This window comes from Dipodomys merriami, unplaced genomic scaffold (genome assembly GCF_024711535.1).
Source record: "Dipodomys merriami isolate MVZ:Mamm:240054 unplaced genomic scaffold, mDipMer1.0.p SCAF_2, whole genome shotgun sequence".
NCBI classification, from domain to species: domain Eukaryota; kingdom Metazoa; phylum Chordata; class Mammalia; order Rodentia; family Heteromyidae; genus Dipodomys; species Dipodomys merriami.
Genome location: NW_027203381.1, coordinates 118714611 through 118728850, shown reverse-complemented (window position 1 = coordinate 118728850; position 14240 = coordinate 118714611). Strand labels below are relative to the sequence as shown.

Sequence of the window (14240 nt, the reverse complement as noted above, 5' to 3'; positions counted from 1 at the left end):
GGTCACCCGAGTCTCCATGCCCCTCCTTCCTGGGAGCGCCTCCTCCTGGGGCATGCTGCGTCCCTGCCTCCTGCTGCTGACCCTGGTGGGGCTGCTCCCCCTCAGGCCCGGTGAGTCCACAGCTCTCCACAGACAGAAGGGCTGCCTCCTGACCCCCTCGACCCAAAGCCCTGCAGCCTGAGGGAGGCCCAGGCTCACACACGACCTCAATCTCCCACCCAGCAGAGGAGGGAGTTCTGGCCTCCTCCAGGAGTCTCCCTCGTTACCCCCAAGTCAGCTGGCTCAAAGCCCCCCCAGGCCCCTTCACCTCCTCCACTCACCCTAAAGGGCAGTCAAGGGTGGGGCTTAGGGCCCACTCACCCACCCGCCTGTCTCCCAGTTCTATGCCAGGAATGCACCAGGTTCAAGGTCAGAACCTGCGAGGACTGCATCCAGTCGGGGCCTGACTGTGCCTGGTGCCAGAAGCTGGTAAGAGCCCCATGGTCCCTGAGGTTCCTGGAGGCTGAGCGGCTCTGCCCTGTCCCTCTACCTTCCCACCGTGACACCAGAGAGGGACGCCAGGGCCCTTTCCTCAAGGAATAGCCCAGAGGCCCCCAGGCAGTCCAAGAGAGAGAGACAAACAGGCTGTCCCTAAGCCAGCTGCAGGTCCAGAGGCACAAGCAGCTCAGGAGAGAAGCTTCTAGAAGGAGGCAGAGGAGCATCCAGTGGCACCCAGACATCTAGAGGTGGAGAGACAGTTCGTGCAGAATGAGACCACACCCTCTCCAGGGCTCCCCGGGCCTGACTCTGTAGGTGTCTTTGGAAATTCACATCAGGGCTTCACTTCAGGCTCCAGAGCCAGCTGGAACAGGAAGCCCTTGCCCTTTGCCTCATCGAGGGTCTTTAGAACTCAGTATTCACTTGCAAAACCAAGCATGTGTTTTGATCAGTATATGCGTATTCATATTGACAAATACATCTTTATACTCAGAAAACCCATCATAATGTCTTATGATGACCGAATCTATAGATCTTATGCACATTTTGCAGCTTCTTCCCACCAGGCCTGTGGTAGCATGTACTTTCTTGGTGGTTTTACCACCCAGGCCTGCACTAGGCAAGCAGATGTCTGGGATCTTTAGTCACCTTGAGTCAGGGACAGTCTCAGCTCTCTGTCTTCTGGAAGACCAGCAACATCCGTGTGTGGAGAACCCTCAGCTGGGCTGGTTATCTGGATTGATCCCAGCATCGCTCTGCCAGTGACTACACCTTCTCTGTGCCCAAGGGCACATGTGGTGCCAGTGCTGGTGATGTCCACCAGAACCCCAGCTGAGATCCTTGCCCCACCTCCCACCTGCACTATCGCTGGGAACTAATGTTTGTGCATTCTGTTCCCACGAAACCGCACCCACTAACATGGCCTCCTTCCATGACTCAGCCTCAATGGATGACACTGGGATCATTGCAAACAGGCAGGGTCCTTCCCGTAACTCCTGTGTAAGGAAGCCCCACCCTCTTGTCTTTCTCCCCCATTTGCTCTCTCCCAGCTCTCCTCCTTCCTTTCTCCTCTCTTTCCTTCTCTCTCTTTTTCTCCCCCCCCCCCATGGAAGCACAGTAGTCACTTCTTTACTAGGATTGCCGGGCTGCCCCTCGAGGATCAGCCCCTGGGCTGCAGTCCCTCCGGCTGTCGGGCACAGTGGCTGAGGGAGGGAGACGGGCCTGTGGTCTGACTCCGTCTGACCTGGGCCCCTTGGGAAGCTGTCTGGGAGGCTGGGGTCTTCCCCTGCCTCTGTCCCCATGGCCAGGGATCTCAATCCCCAAGTCTGAGCCCCTGGTCCTGCAGCTGGGTCCTGCAGCCTCCTCCTGAGCCAGCCCACTCCCCCAGGACTTCACGGACCCGAGGGAGCCCGACTCTGCCCGCTGTGACACCCGGGAGCAGCTGCAGAACAAGGGCTGTGAAGCCAAGGACATCCTGGACCCCAGGAGCTTCGCCGTGCCCCAGGAAGACCCGCAGGGGGGAGGCACACAGCTGTCCCCAAAGCAGCTGGCCCTTTACCTGCGGCCAGGTAGGCGTGGCCTTGCCCGTGGTGAGCCAGGCACCCTGTGTGGCTGAGGGCTGGCCAGACCAGACTGCGCCCCGCCAGGGAACCTCAAGAGTAAAGGCTGACCTCCCCACCGGGTGCCATGGGTCACCTTCTTGGGGCCCCCATCCTCATGACCCAGGGACTCCCGAAGCACCCCCCCATGCCATGCCCACTGATGAGGTCCAGCATAGCGGACCTCCCCTCCACCGCTGCGCTGGGCACCAAGTGACTTGTATCTGCATTCAAGTCCACCCCCTGTCTGACCCGCAGCCCCTGACAGTCTGTGGTGAAGGAGGAAGTGAAGGGAACTGGAGCCTGCCGGACCGGGCCGTCTGGGCAAGCCCCAGGACGGGCAGCCCCACGGCAGCCCGCATGCCCGCCTCGCTGCTCACCGGCCTTCCTCCCCACCCACAGGGAAGGCGGCTGCAGTCAATGTGGTCTTCCAGAGGGCCCAGGACGCCCCCATCGACCTGTACCTCCTGATGGCCCTGTCGGACCCCAGGCACAGCAACCCCACCGACATCCAGAGGCTGGGTCGCCACCTGCTCCAAGCCTTCAACTGGACCACCAGGTCTGCCCGCGTCGGTAAGTCCCACAACGGCTGCGGCCGGCAGGCAGGGAGCTGCGGAGGGGGTGGCTCACCTGGCTCACCTGGGCATCTGCATGGCTACAGACAGAGCTGCATCTCTACCAACCATCATGTCTACTCAAGACTTCAGTCATCATCCAGTCTCCCACCGCCTTTTCCTCTTCCTCCTCTTGCTTCTTTTATTTATCTGTGATTTTTTGTGTGTGTTTATTGTTATGTTTGTTTGTTTTTTTTGTCAGTCCTGGGGCTTGAACTCAGGGGCCTGGGCACTGTCCCTGAGCCCTTTTGCTCAAGGCTAGTGCTCTACCACTTGAGCCACAGCGCCACTTCCGGTTTTCTGGTGGTTAGTTGGTGATAAGCGTCTTACGGAGTTTCCAGCACAGGATGACTTTGAACCGTGATCCTCAGATCTCAGCCTCCTGAGTAGCTAGGCTGGAAGGCCTGGGCCACCAATGCCCGGCTGTCTTTACTTCTGTTTTAAAGACACAACTCTTTCAGAGCTCATTCTTCAAAATTAAAGAGCACAAAAGTACACAGCAAGGGAAGCCGTAAGGAAGCAATCACAGCAAACCCCATGGCTCAGGAGTCCCTGCGCTTTATGAGCACCAGTTCATGCAGAGGACGCAAAGCTCAAAGAACACATGCAAGGGGCAAGGCACAACCACGTAGCACCATCCCCCATGACGTGTGTGCCCCTCCTGCACGTGGAAGAGGCTCACACACTGGTGAGCATGCCCACACATGCCCGGGGATGTGGAGACCTGGTGTGTCCGCACCTGCCTACACTCACATATGTACAGAAGCACACAACACATGCCCATTCACACACTCACAGACGTCCACTACTGTACACACTCCCATGTGCATACAAGTGCCATACAACACATGTGCCCCGGACAAGTTTCCACACGTGCCATCTGGCTTTCTTCCCAGCTGTGCTGCAAGATAGGGAAACTGAGACTGCCCTTGTGCCCCAGGCTCAGCTCCCTATCTAGGGCCCCGCCTGCCACCCGGCCTCCCCAGCCAGACTCAAATGTGTCCCCAGGATTTGGCTACATTGTGAAGGAGACCTTCCGGCACACATTGAAGCTGACGGACGACGCCAACCGGTTTCTGATGGAGGCTGGGAAGCTGTTGGTTTCCGGGGAGCTGGACACCCTGGAAGGCGGGCTGAACGCCATGATGCAAGTGGCCGCCTGCCCGGTGAGTCACTGGCGTGCTCGGGTGTCGGGCCGCCCCACGGGGCCCCCCACGGGGTGCTGTGAGCTGCTGGTGCTGACACTGGGCAGGTAAGAAGGCTCCTTACGGAACTCCATAAAGAGAGGACAGATGGGCCTGCAAGTTTCCCCACAGAGCTCTGGGAACACCCAGAGGGGAAACTGAGGCAAGTAACACCCCTCCCTCCCACTGGGCATCTTCATCTCAGGAGGAAGTCGGCTGGCGCAACGTTACTCGAATCCTGGTATTGGCTACTGACCGTGGCCTGCGCTATGGCAGCGATGAGAAGCCGGGCGCCCTCCTGACCCCCAGCGATGGCCGCTGCCACCTGAAGGATGACATGCCCAAGAGCAGCCGTGGCTCTGTGAGCACCGCACCCGCCCTGGCTGGGCGCAGGGCGGGGACCCACAGGGGAGCCGGGGCAAGTGTCCCCCAGACATTAGACAACCCTGCCTGTGAGCCAGGGGCAGAGCGAGGAGAGACGAGGCGGGCTCATCCACACAGCCAGCCCCAGGGCCTCCTTCCAAGCTCAGTTGCAAATTCATGTAGAAACTTCTGGAAGCCCTAGGTTGCAGGTTAGGCCCATGGGGAACCAGCCTCGAGCCAGAAGAGAGTGGTGGATGACTGAGGGTAGGTATAAAGAGAGGTGGTGCAGACGCAGCTCACTCCCCCGGGGTGGGGGGCGGCAGGGGCTGCCCTCCTACCCTGCTCCATAACACGGGGTGCACAAACTGCCACCCTCTGCCTCGGGGGGGGAGCAGGGCAGGGGGCAGAGGAGACTCACGGGGTCCAGCCTTCATCCCTCATATCCCTGGATATCTCCTAAAGGCCATGGCGTCCCCCTCCCCTCGCTCTCCTCCCCTTCCTTCCCCTCCCCATCGTTCTTTTCTCCCCTCTCCCACCCTCCGCTTCCCCTCCTTCCCATCTCCTCCCAGCATTTCTCTTGTGACTTCTTCTTGCCTTCCTCTCCCTGCCCTGCCTCCAGCACCCAGAGCAGCCGTAGGGATGGGGGACAGGGATAGCCTGGCAGTGGGGAGGTAGGGGCAGGAAGGGGGGGGCCTGCAGCTCCGCTGGAGTCAGGTGGCCTGGGGCCCCGAGTCCCTGTCCTCCCGCAGAAGCCTGCATCAGAGAGGTCCGGGGTCCTACCCCCTGCAGCATGGCCGTTCTCAGCAGTCACAAAAACTCCGGGTGCAACCAAGGACGACTCAGCTGCCCCTCCTGGAGCCCACACACTCTGGGGTGCTGGCGTTCAGAATCTAGGAGGTCTCGAACTTGGTCAGGAAAGGGACACACAACGAGTCAGTATCCCTCGGTTACACAAACACACTCCCACTTGGCAAGACATGATGTCTGACATTGCCCTGTTAGAAATCTGGGGTGTCTGCCCAGCACTCACAGCACGGGCGCTGTCAGGGAGCCTCCACCCGCTCACCTCTTGGCTTCTTTGTCAAACACGTAACAACCATTTCAAAGGTTGTCCCCACTGAACTTCCATCCACTTGCTTTCCCACTGATTCCATTCACGCATGGGTTATTCAGAGAAGGCACCCCAGAACGTAGGGGTGGGCCTGCCTTTAGCTGCTGCCCCTTAGCACCCGCATCCACCGGGCAGCCTGGAAGGCTTGTCCCCAGCTTCAGATGCCATGTGACAGGTGTCTCCTCCCTCCAGGACTACCCATCGGTGGGCCAGCTAGCACACAAACTGGCAGAAAGTGGTATCCAAACCATCTTTATGGTGACCGCGCGGGCAGTGAAAAGCTATGAGGTGAGTGTCAGGGTCTGGAGCAGTGGAGTGAGGGCAGCCCAGCCGCAAGACGGCAAAACCCAAGACCGCACAGCATGTACCTCCTGACTCTGCTTCCCAGCGCGGGCGTTACCACAGTCCTGGGAGGAAAAATTTTAAAAAAACCTGAAACAAAAAGAGTTTGAGCCAGGTGCTGGTGGCTCATGCCTGTCATCCTAGCCACTCAGGAGACTGAGATCTTAGGATCATGGTTCAAAGCCAGCCCAGGCAGGAAACTCGGTGAGACTCTAATCTCCAATAAACCACTCGGAAAACTAGAAGTGGCACTGGGGCTCAAGCAGTAGAATGGTACTCTTGAGCTGAAGAGCTGAGGGACAGCGCCCAGGCCCAGAGTTCAAGCCCCACAACTGACAGAAGAAGAGTTGGAGATGTGGTTCAAGTGGAAAAGCACCTGCCTAGCAAGTGCAGTACCCGGAGATCCAGCCCCAGTACCAACCCACCAACAAACAGAATCGGGGCACTCTGAAAATTCCCAAGCAGGGATGTAAGGATGAAAGGAGAAGGAAGTGGTCTTTAGGGCATCTGGCTCTTCAGCCACACACAGCCATTTGGCTGTTCCCCAGGTAAACTTTGTCAAGCTCTGCACTCTGGAACGGTGGGCATCTCGCACCAGTCCTGTGGGTACCCACACGCATCACTCCCCCCTCCGCTTCTGGCTGAGTGTTGAGCAGGTTCTACAGGCAGACAAGGAAGAGCCCAGCCTCCCTGAGCCAGGGACGCCTCCCACACTGGGTCAGGTGGAGTGGGCAGCGGAGCCCTGCAGGAGGTTGGTGGCGAGGCTGTGGAGCTCCCTCGGGCAGTCACGGGAGGACACCAGGCAAGAAGTGTCCTAGCCCTCAGTTGTGTGTCTCAGGAAGGGGAGAGGAATGCTCTCTCTTCAAGAAACAAGGCCCTAGGATGAGGCACACATTTGTGTGGAGGGCTGGCCTGTCTGTCATCAACTGGCCCGCCTCCAGAGGTAGATGGGGGTGTGGCCAAGGGGCATCAGACTGCCCTGCCAAGGCAGATAGATGGTCAGGAGTCAGGTCACAGTCATGGTTAAAATTAGGCATGGACACACTTTGGCTCACCACTTGGTGCAGTTCTCCCACAGTTTACTGGTAATAGTAATAACCCGGGGATATTTCTGCCTGCCATGTGGATGTGGTGACACACACAGGGACATGGCCAGCTCAGCAGTGACCCGCTGGGAGCATTCACACCAAGAGAGAGCCGGTTGGTGAACGCTTTTCAGCCCGCCAGTGACCACGTGCTCTGCAGTGGTGGTCTCACCTGAGGATGGCCGAGCCTCCGCACAGGCACCAGAGGCCCCTGGACATGACAAGCCCCCACCCAGGGGGGCCCGGTGCTAGTTGCACCCACCTGTCCCTCTCACCGACAGAAACTCACCGAGATCATCCCCAAGTCAGCTGTGGGGGAGCTGTCTGACGACTTCAGCAACGTGGGGCAGCTCATCAAAAACGCCTATAATGTGAGTCGCTGGCAGGGCGCGGTGCAGGGGGGCTGGGCTGGGCCCCAGAAGCAGCCCCCCTGCCCTCTGCTGGCCAGCAGAAGGATGGGGAGGGGGGCTCCCTGTCTCATTGGACCCCTCAGCCTGGTGGCCACTCACACAAAACCCCATCGATGGTATGAGGGTGCCACCCAGTCTCTCCCCCACTCCTCCCTCGGGGCTCCGCCCACTGGTCACCCTGGAGAAGGAAGGTAGATGTTTTCCCTATGGGGGAGGCCCCGGAATCCCTGCAAAGATGCCCGTGGGGTGGGGCACCCCTTTTTGCCAGCCTCCCTACACTGTCCTGCACGAGCCCTGCAGGGTCCCTGCTCCTCCTCCTCCTTCCCCCCTCCTCCTCCCCCTCCTCCTCCCCCTCCTCCCCCTCCTCTTCCTCCTCCCAGGCTCCCGGCCCACCCTGCTGCTGCCCCCAGAGCTGTGCTGCTCCCAGGACCGGGGTCCTGGTACCTGTGGGAGTGAGCCAGGCTCCACTCAGGGCCCGGCACCAGTGGGTCCCCAGCTGCCCTGGAAAGCTCTCGGAAGTGATCGGTGTTCCGAGAGCTCTCAGCCCTAAGCCTGGCCGCTCTGCCTGCAGAAACTGTCTTCCCGCGTCTTCCTGGACCACAGCCCCCTCCCCAACACCCTGAGGGTCACCTACGACTCCTTCTGCAGTAACGGGGCATCTCACATGGGCCAGCCCAGAGGAGACTGTGATGGCGTGCAGATCAATGTCCCGGTAAGCTGGGCCTCCACCCCGGCCCGGGAGCCCTGGCCTCCACCATAGCCTGGGGACTCCATCCCAGCCTCTGGAAGGCCTGCCAGGATTTCCCAGACTTGTCCCCACTGACGGCCACAGGAATGGAGGCTCGCATGGGAATAGCAAGAAGGTCATAGCCTCCGTCCAGCAGCCAGCCCCGCTCTCCTGCCTTTGAACATCCTCTGCCCCCAGGCCAAGGATTCCCTGTGGCACTCGCCTGGGCTCTAATGTCAGGGACAGGACTCAGGAAGGCACCTTCCACGATCACCCGCACAGAGAGCCCACATCCCCGCACTGGGCCAGTGTGCAAGGCTCTAGACAGCACCTCCAGGGGTGGCTGCAGGGCGCAGGGTGACACCACCTCCATCCATGAGGCCCTGCGGACGCCTCCATCCACAGGAGCCCCATGGAGGGTATGGGGCGCCCGGACCCCCGTCCACACGGCCCCACGGAGCAAGGCCTGCCTCCCCCTCCCCACTGTGTCCTGCTCTCCCCACAGATCACCTTCCAGGTGAAGGTCACGGCCACCGCCTGCCTGCAGCAGCAGTCGTTTGTCATCCGGGCCCTGGGCTTCACAGACACGGTGACCGTGCGGGTCCTCCCGCAGTGCCAGTGCCAGTGTCGGGACCAGAAGCAGGACCTCGGGCTCTGCGGGGGCAAGGGCTCGCTAGAGTGCGGTGTCTGCAGGTGAGGCGGGCACGCACATGTGTGCATACATACACGCACACACACACACACACACACACACACACACACACACACACACACACACACACTGGGCAGCAGACCCACGCCTAAGCACACAGTGCACCCACTCACCCACGACTTACCGCTCTGTGGCCCTGGGATTCCTGGCCAGCAGGCCAGCAGCACGGAGCCAGAGAACCCCAGGACTGGTGACAATCCAGCAGCCTGGATCTTGGAAGCTCCCCCCCGACCCACCCCTGAGCTGTCACACAAAGCCTTGGTTCAAAATACATTCAGAAGAGGCCTTGTTCATGTGCCCTACGGGAGAGTCCTGACCCGCAGGGCGCTGGCTGCCATGCGCAGCCCGGCGCTCCAGCCACATGCGGATTATCCTCATTCTGAGCCCTGCTGCCACCGGTCCCCAAAGACACCAGAGAGGCTGCTGCAGTCTGGGTCCACACAGATCCACACAGTCACATGCTATTCCTCAGGGTGCGGGGGCCCACGGTGAACACTAACTCACTAGCCAGCGCCAGGCGCGTGCCCACTGCATTTAGACCCCACTAAAGCAGACCCGAAGACCCCATAAGTTCCCAACAGCTCCAACCAGCTGTGAGATGGAGAAACCAAGGCAGAGCAGGCAGGAGAATCTTCCAGAGACTGGCTGACTCACTCTGCAGGGCCCATCCTGGGGCACCACGGCCCTGTGGCTCTCCTCCAGCCCTGAGCCCACACACTCACCAAGCTGCCAAGCTGCAGCCAGACGGCCGACCCTGGGGCTGGACTAGACCCCTCGGCCCCAGGCCCTAGGACCCCCACCTACTCTGGAGCCCAGAGTACTTTCCAGGCTGACCCTGCCCGCCCCAGGGCACCTTCTCCTTTTACTACCAACCCCCCTCTCCCCGTCCTTGCTACCCTGCCCATGCCCAGCAGCTCTAGAACGTGACTACTCCATGGCCGTCCCGCACCTCCGGGCAGTGCTACCTTGCCCTTGTCCTGCGTGTGCAGCTGTGGGGCGTCCTCCCCGGGGAATAAGATGACTCCTCTGCGCATATGGCCACTGGTCAATGATCCAGAAGCTTCCTCCTCCCAGGGGCAGGACAGCCCATCACAGCGTCCTCTCTGAGCACATCGAGACACATGCTCGGAGCCCAAAGGCCAGTGGCCCGGCTGCTGCCCCCATGTCCTACTGACCTGCATGTGCCACTTCCTCCTGCCAACCTAGCGCGATGTGTCCCACCCACCCTCAGCAGGCCTGGGGTGGGGTGAGGAGCTCGCACTGCCTACCTGGCCCAGGCTGTATGCACAGCTCCACCCAGGTCCCAGGTCACAGGGCAGGGTCACACATGTGCCCTTGGGATGACCTGGCCTGGTTCCTGGAGAAACAGATCCAGAGCTGGTAACACTGCCACTGTGGACCAGTGGTCGGGCCCTGAGCACAGGAAGTGTCCCCACCACAGGAGAGGGCCCTGAGCCCAGGAAGTGTCCCCACCACAGGGGCGGGCCTGAGGACAGGAAGTGTCCCCACCACAGGGGCAGGCCTGAGCACAGGAGGTGTCCCCACCACAGGGGCGGGCCTGAGCACAGGAAGTGTCCCCACCACAGGGGAGGGCCTGAGTCCAGAAAGTGTCCCCACCACAGGGGAGGGCCTGAGCCAAGGAAGTGTCCCCACCACAGGGGAGGGCCCTGAGCCCAGGAAGTGTCCCCACCACAGGGGAGGGCCCTGAGCCCAGGAAGTGTCCCCACCACAGGGGAGGGCCTGAGGACAGGAAGTGTCCCCACCACAGGGGAGGGCCTGAGCCCAGGAAGTGTCCCCACCACAGGGAGGGCCTGAGAACAGGAAGTGTCCCCACCACAGGGGAGGGCCTGAGCACAGGAAGTGTCCCCACCACAGGGGAGGGCCTGAGGACAGGAAGTGTCCCCACCACAGGGGCGGGCCTGAGGACAGGAAGTGTCCCCACCACAGGGGAGGGCCTGAGGACAGGAGGTGTCCCCACCACAGGGGCGGGCCTGAGGACAGGAAGTGTCCCCACCACAGGGGAGGGCCTGAGGACAGGAGGTGTCCCCACCACAGGGGAGGGCCTGAGAACAGGAAGTGTCCCCACCACAGGGGAGTGCCTGAGGACAGGAAGTGTCCCCACCACAGGGGAGGGCCTGAGGACAGGAAGTGTCCCCACCACAGGGGAGGGCCTGAGGACAGGAAGTGTCCCCACCACAGGGGAGGGCCTGAGGACAGGAGGTGTCCCCACCACAGGGGAGGGCCTGAGCATAGGAAGTGTCCCCACCACAGGGGAGGGCCTGAGGACAGGAAGTGTCCTCACCACAGGGGAGGCCCTGAGCCCAGCGCCTCTCGCCGCAGGTGTGATGCTGGCTACATTGGGAAGAACTGCGAGTGTCAGACACAGGGCAAGAGCATCCAGGAGCTGGAGGGAAGCTGCCGGAAGGACAACAGCTCCCTGGTGTGCTCGGGGATGGGGGACTGCGTCTGCGGGCAGTGTATGTGCCACGCCAGCGACGAACCCCACAAGGAGATCTTTGGGCGGTACTGCGAGTGTGACAATGTCAACTGTGAACGGCACCAAGGCCAGCCCTGCGGTGGCCTGAGTGAGTGGCGGCCCGGCCTGGGCCATCGGCTAGGCTTTCTTGTCCATTTGCACAGCAAGACCAAGCACAGAACTCAGGGACGGACAGACAGATGACAGATGACTGGGAATTCTGCTCAGTCCATCAGCAGCAGGACCTAGAGGGGCCCTGGTCTCTGCGTGGCCACTTTCTTCATCTGAGAAAGTCACACAAGGAAGATGGTCCTAGTCAGAGCATCTGAGGAACGGCTAGGCACAGTTGTCCTTACTTGGTGGGGCTGTGGAGCCCAGGAAGGGCAGGCAGAGAGTGGAGGAGGGGCAGGAGGAGAAGGGAGGAGGGGTGGGCAGAGGGCAGGGAAGGGTGGGTGGAGGCTGGACATTCTGACCTCTTCAGGAGGCCGTGTCTGGGGAGGGAGCAGCTGTGGGCTTCCCGGCTGCCTGGTGAATCCCCGGACCTCGCTGTCTCCAGACAGGGGTGTGTGCTTCTGCGGCCAGTGCCAATGCAGGCCGGGATTCGAGGGCTCTGCCTGCCAGTGCCGGAGGTCCACCGCAGCCTGCCTGAACCCACGCCGGGTGGAATGCAGCGGCCGCGGCAGGTGCGAGTGCAACACGTGCAAGTGTGACCCTGGCTACCAGCCGCCCCTGTGCGAGGAGTGCCCGGGCTGCCCAGCGCCCTGCAGCAACTACATGTGAGTGTGCCACCGCCCAGGCCCGCCTGGCTCTGGGCACGCTGGGGACGCCCGGGAGCACCCGCTTCGCAGCAGTCCCAGGCAGGGTTCAGCTGGCCGGGGCCGTGTGCCCCGCCTCCCTCTGAGCCCTTCAGCTCCCCAGCATGCACTCCCCACACCCCCACCCACTGGAGAGCCAGCACCCAGACCACACCCCAGGTGTGCACACCACACACCCTGGCACACCCCTCCACACGCGTCCCGTCTGAAGCCCCCTCACACCTGCTCACCCCTGTCCTCCACAGCTCCTGCGTGGAGTGCCTGAAATTCGCCAAGGGCCCCTACAAGAAGAACTGCAGCACTGCGTGCGTGAACGTGAGGCTGCAGAACGCCACCAGGAAGGGCAAGTCCTGCAAGGAGCGGGACTCGGACAACTGCTGGATCTCCTACACCATGCAGCAGCGGGACGGGAGGGACAGCTACGACATCTATGTGGAGGACAGCCGAGGTGAGGCTGGCCAGGGGGACAGGACGGGAGGGACAGCTACGACGTCCACGTGGAGGACAGCCGGGGTGAGGCTGGCCAGGGGGACAGTGTGGGCAGGTGGACTATGGTGACAAGAACTCCAACCACAGATGGGAAGGAGCTGCAGGGGTGGGGACTCTGGGGCGGGGCCAGGCTAGCCCAGCAACAGAGGGCTTGCTGTCCATGCCACTGGATGGCGGCATCTCAGGGCAGCCGATCACCTGCGCTGTCCCACTGGCTTTCCCTCTCGCTCCACTTTCCTTACCTGAGCCTGCAACAGGCAGCAGACCGCCGCTGGGGTTCCCACGGCACACACCACGCCTACTGGGCATGGAACTACCGGCTGTCCCGGTGGCTGGTGACCACGTGCTGTCTCCGCCGGGCTTTGCTCTGGGAGGCCTGTGGCCTGTCCTCTCCCCTCTGGGAACAAAGGGTCATGCCAAGCAAGTGCCATTCGGAGCCACGAGGCCTGGGGGGCCATGGTGGGTGACAAGGCCGCACAGGATGCAGTCACCACAGTCCTACAGTGGGACTGGACACCAGCCATGCGCTTCCTCTCTAGAGTGCGTGTTGGCTCCCAGAATCACCATCACGATGTCGGTGGTAATAGGCATGTGCTGTGTCTGTGTGCTCATTTTTCTCCTGGTGGTCATCTATTTGGTCCTGACCCACTTCATGAAGGGAGGAGCTCCAGCCCCGACAGAACCACGTAAGTGGGGGTACTGGGGGTCCCGTTTGGAAGACCACATGCCTCCATCCTCTGGAAGTAACCATAGCAGGGCCATGCCCTAGGGTCAGCCACGAGGGACGCACACACACACCAGGCCTCAGCAGCTAGTTCCCCGAGCACGCACACCTGTGTATAAGCTTTGTAACTAAGGACTGAACCCTGGGGAGAGCCCACACAGACCCCCTCCTCCGAACTGAAGTGACGGTCTCTGACTCAGCTCTGAAAGCCCCTGCGCTGACAAGGCTGTTTGGTTTCTCTCCAGAATAACCCACTCTTCAAGAGCGCTCTCGTCAACTCCTAAGTCTGCTGAGAGCTAGAGCACAGGTGAAAGCAAAGTGGCTACCACCAGCCAGACAAGACTCTCAAGCTCCGCCCCCTGCCTCCTGTGACCCTCAAGCCCCGCCTCCTGCCTCCTGTGACCCTCAAGCCCCGCCTCCTACCCCTTGGCACTGTGACTAGCTTGCATTTCAGAGCAGAATCACCAATGACCCAAAAGTCCACTCTACCTTCTGCCTTCAAAATGACAGATCTGCCTGGGTTCTATAGATTTATCCTCAGGGACCACCTCCTTTCTGAACCTCTTAAATCCTAGGTTTGATTAAACATAGCCTTATTGCCAAAATTTGTAAGATTCACAGTTTATTTGTTAAACGTATGAGGGTACTGTTAACCAATCACATGTGTAGGCATCACACGCTACATACATCCTCCTCCCTCCAGCCCTACCCGGCTCACAGGTGTGGTCATCCGTCTGATAAGAAATCAGTTACTCAGAAAATTGAGTGTCTCTCTCCATTCCCTCCTCAAGCACGTGAGGCTCAGAAAGAGTGCAGCCAGCCACTGCTGCTGCTGCTTATCTGTTCATGTGACTACAATGTGCTGAAGCCTGTGCACTGGTGGCTCGGGCCTACAAATCCTAGCGACTCAAGAGGATCCTGGCTCAAGGCCAACCCAGGCAAAAAGTCCACTAGATTCTATCTTCCATATAATCAGCAAAAAGTAGGTCTGGAGGTGTAGTAGAGCACCAGCCTAGAGAGCAAGCCAAGCATGTATAAAGCTGTGTGTTCAAATCCCAGGACTGCATTATATATGTGTGTGTGTGTGAGACAGAGAGAGAGAGAGAGGAGAGA

At 60.5% G+C, this 14240-nt stretch overlaps 1 protein-coding gene across 1 annotated transcript; it reads left to right on the top strand.

Annotated features, from left to right (window-relative positions):
• Positions 1 to 384: 384 nt before the first annotated feature.
• LOC138831896 (integrin beta-2-like) lies at positions 385 to 13713 on the top strand (the record flags this gene model as incomplete). The annotated part of the gene is made up of 14 exons (XM_070028903.1): positions 385 to 468; positions 1865 to 2045; positions 2478 to 2648; positions 3698 to 3855; positions 4079 to 4234; positions 5540 to 5635; positions 7056 to 7145; positions 7756 to 7896; positions 8417 to 8604; positions 10964 to 11208; positions 11656 to 11875; positions 12160 to 12362; positions 12943 to 13089; positions 13373 to 13713. Coding segments are annotated over 14 exons (2085 nt in total), but the record flags the coding sequence as incomplete, so codon positions are not given.
• Positions 13714 to 14240: the final 527 nt, after the last annotated feature.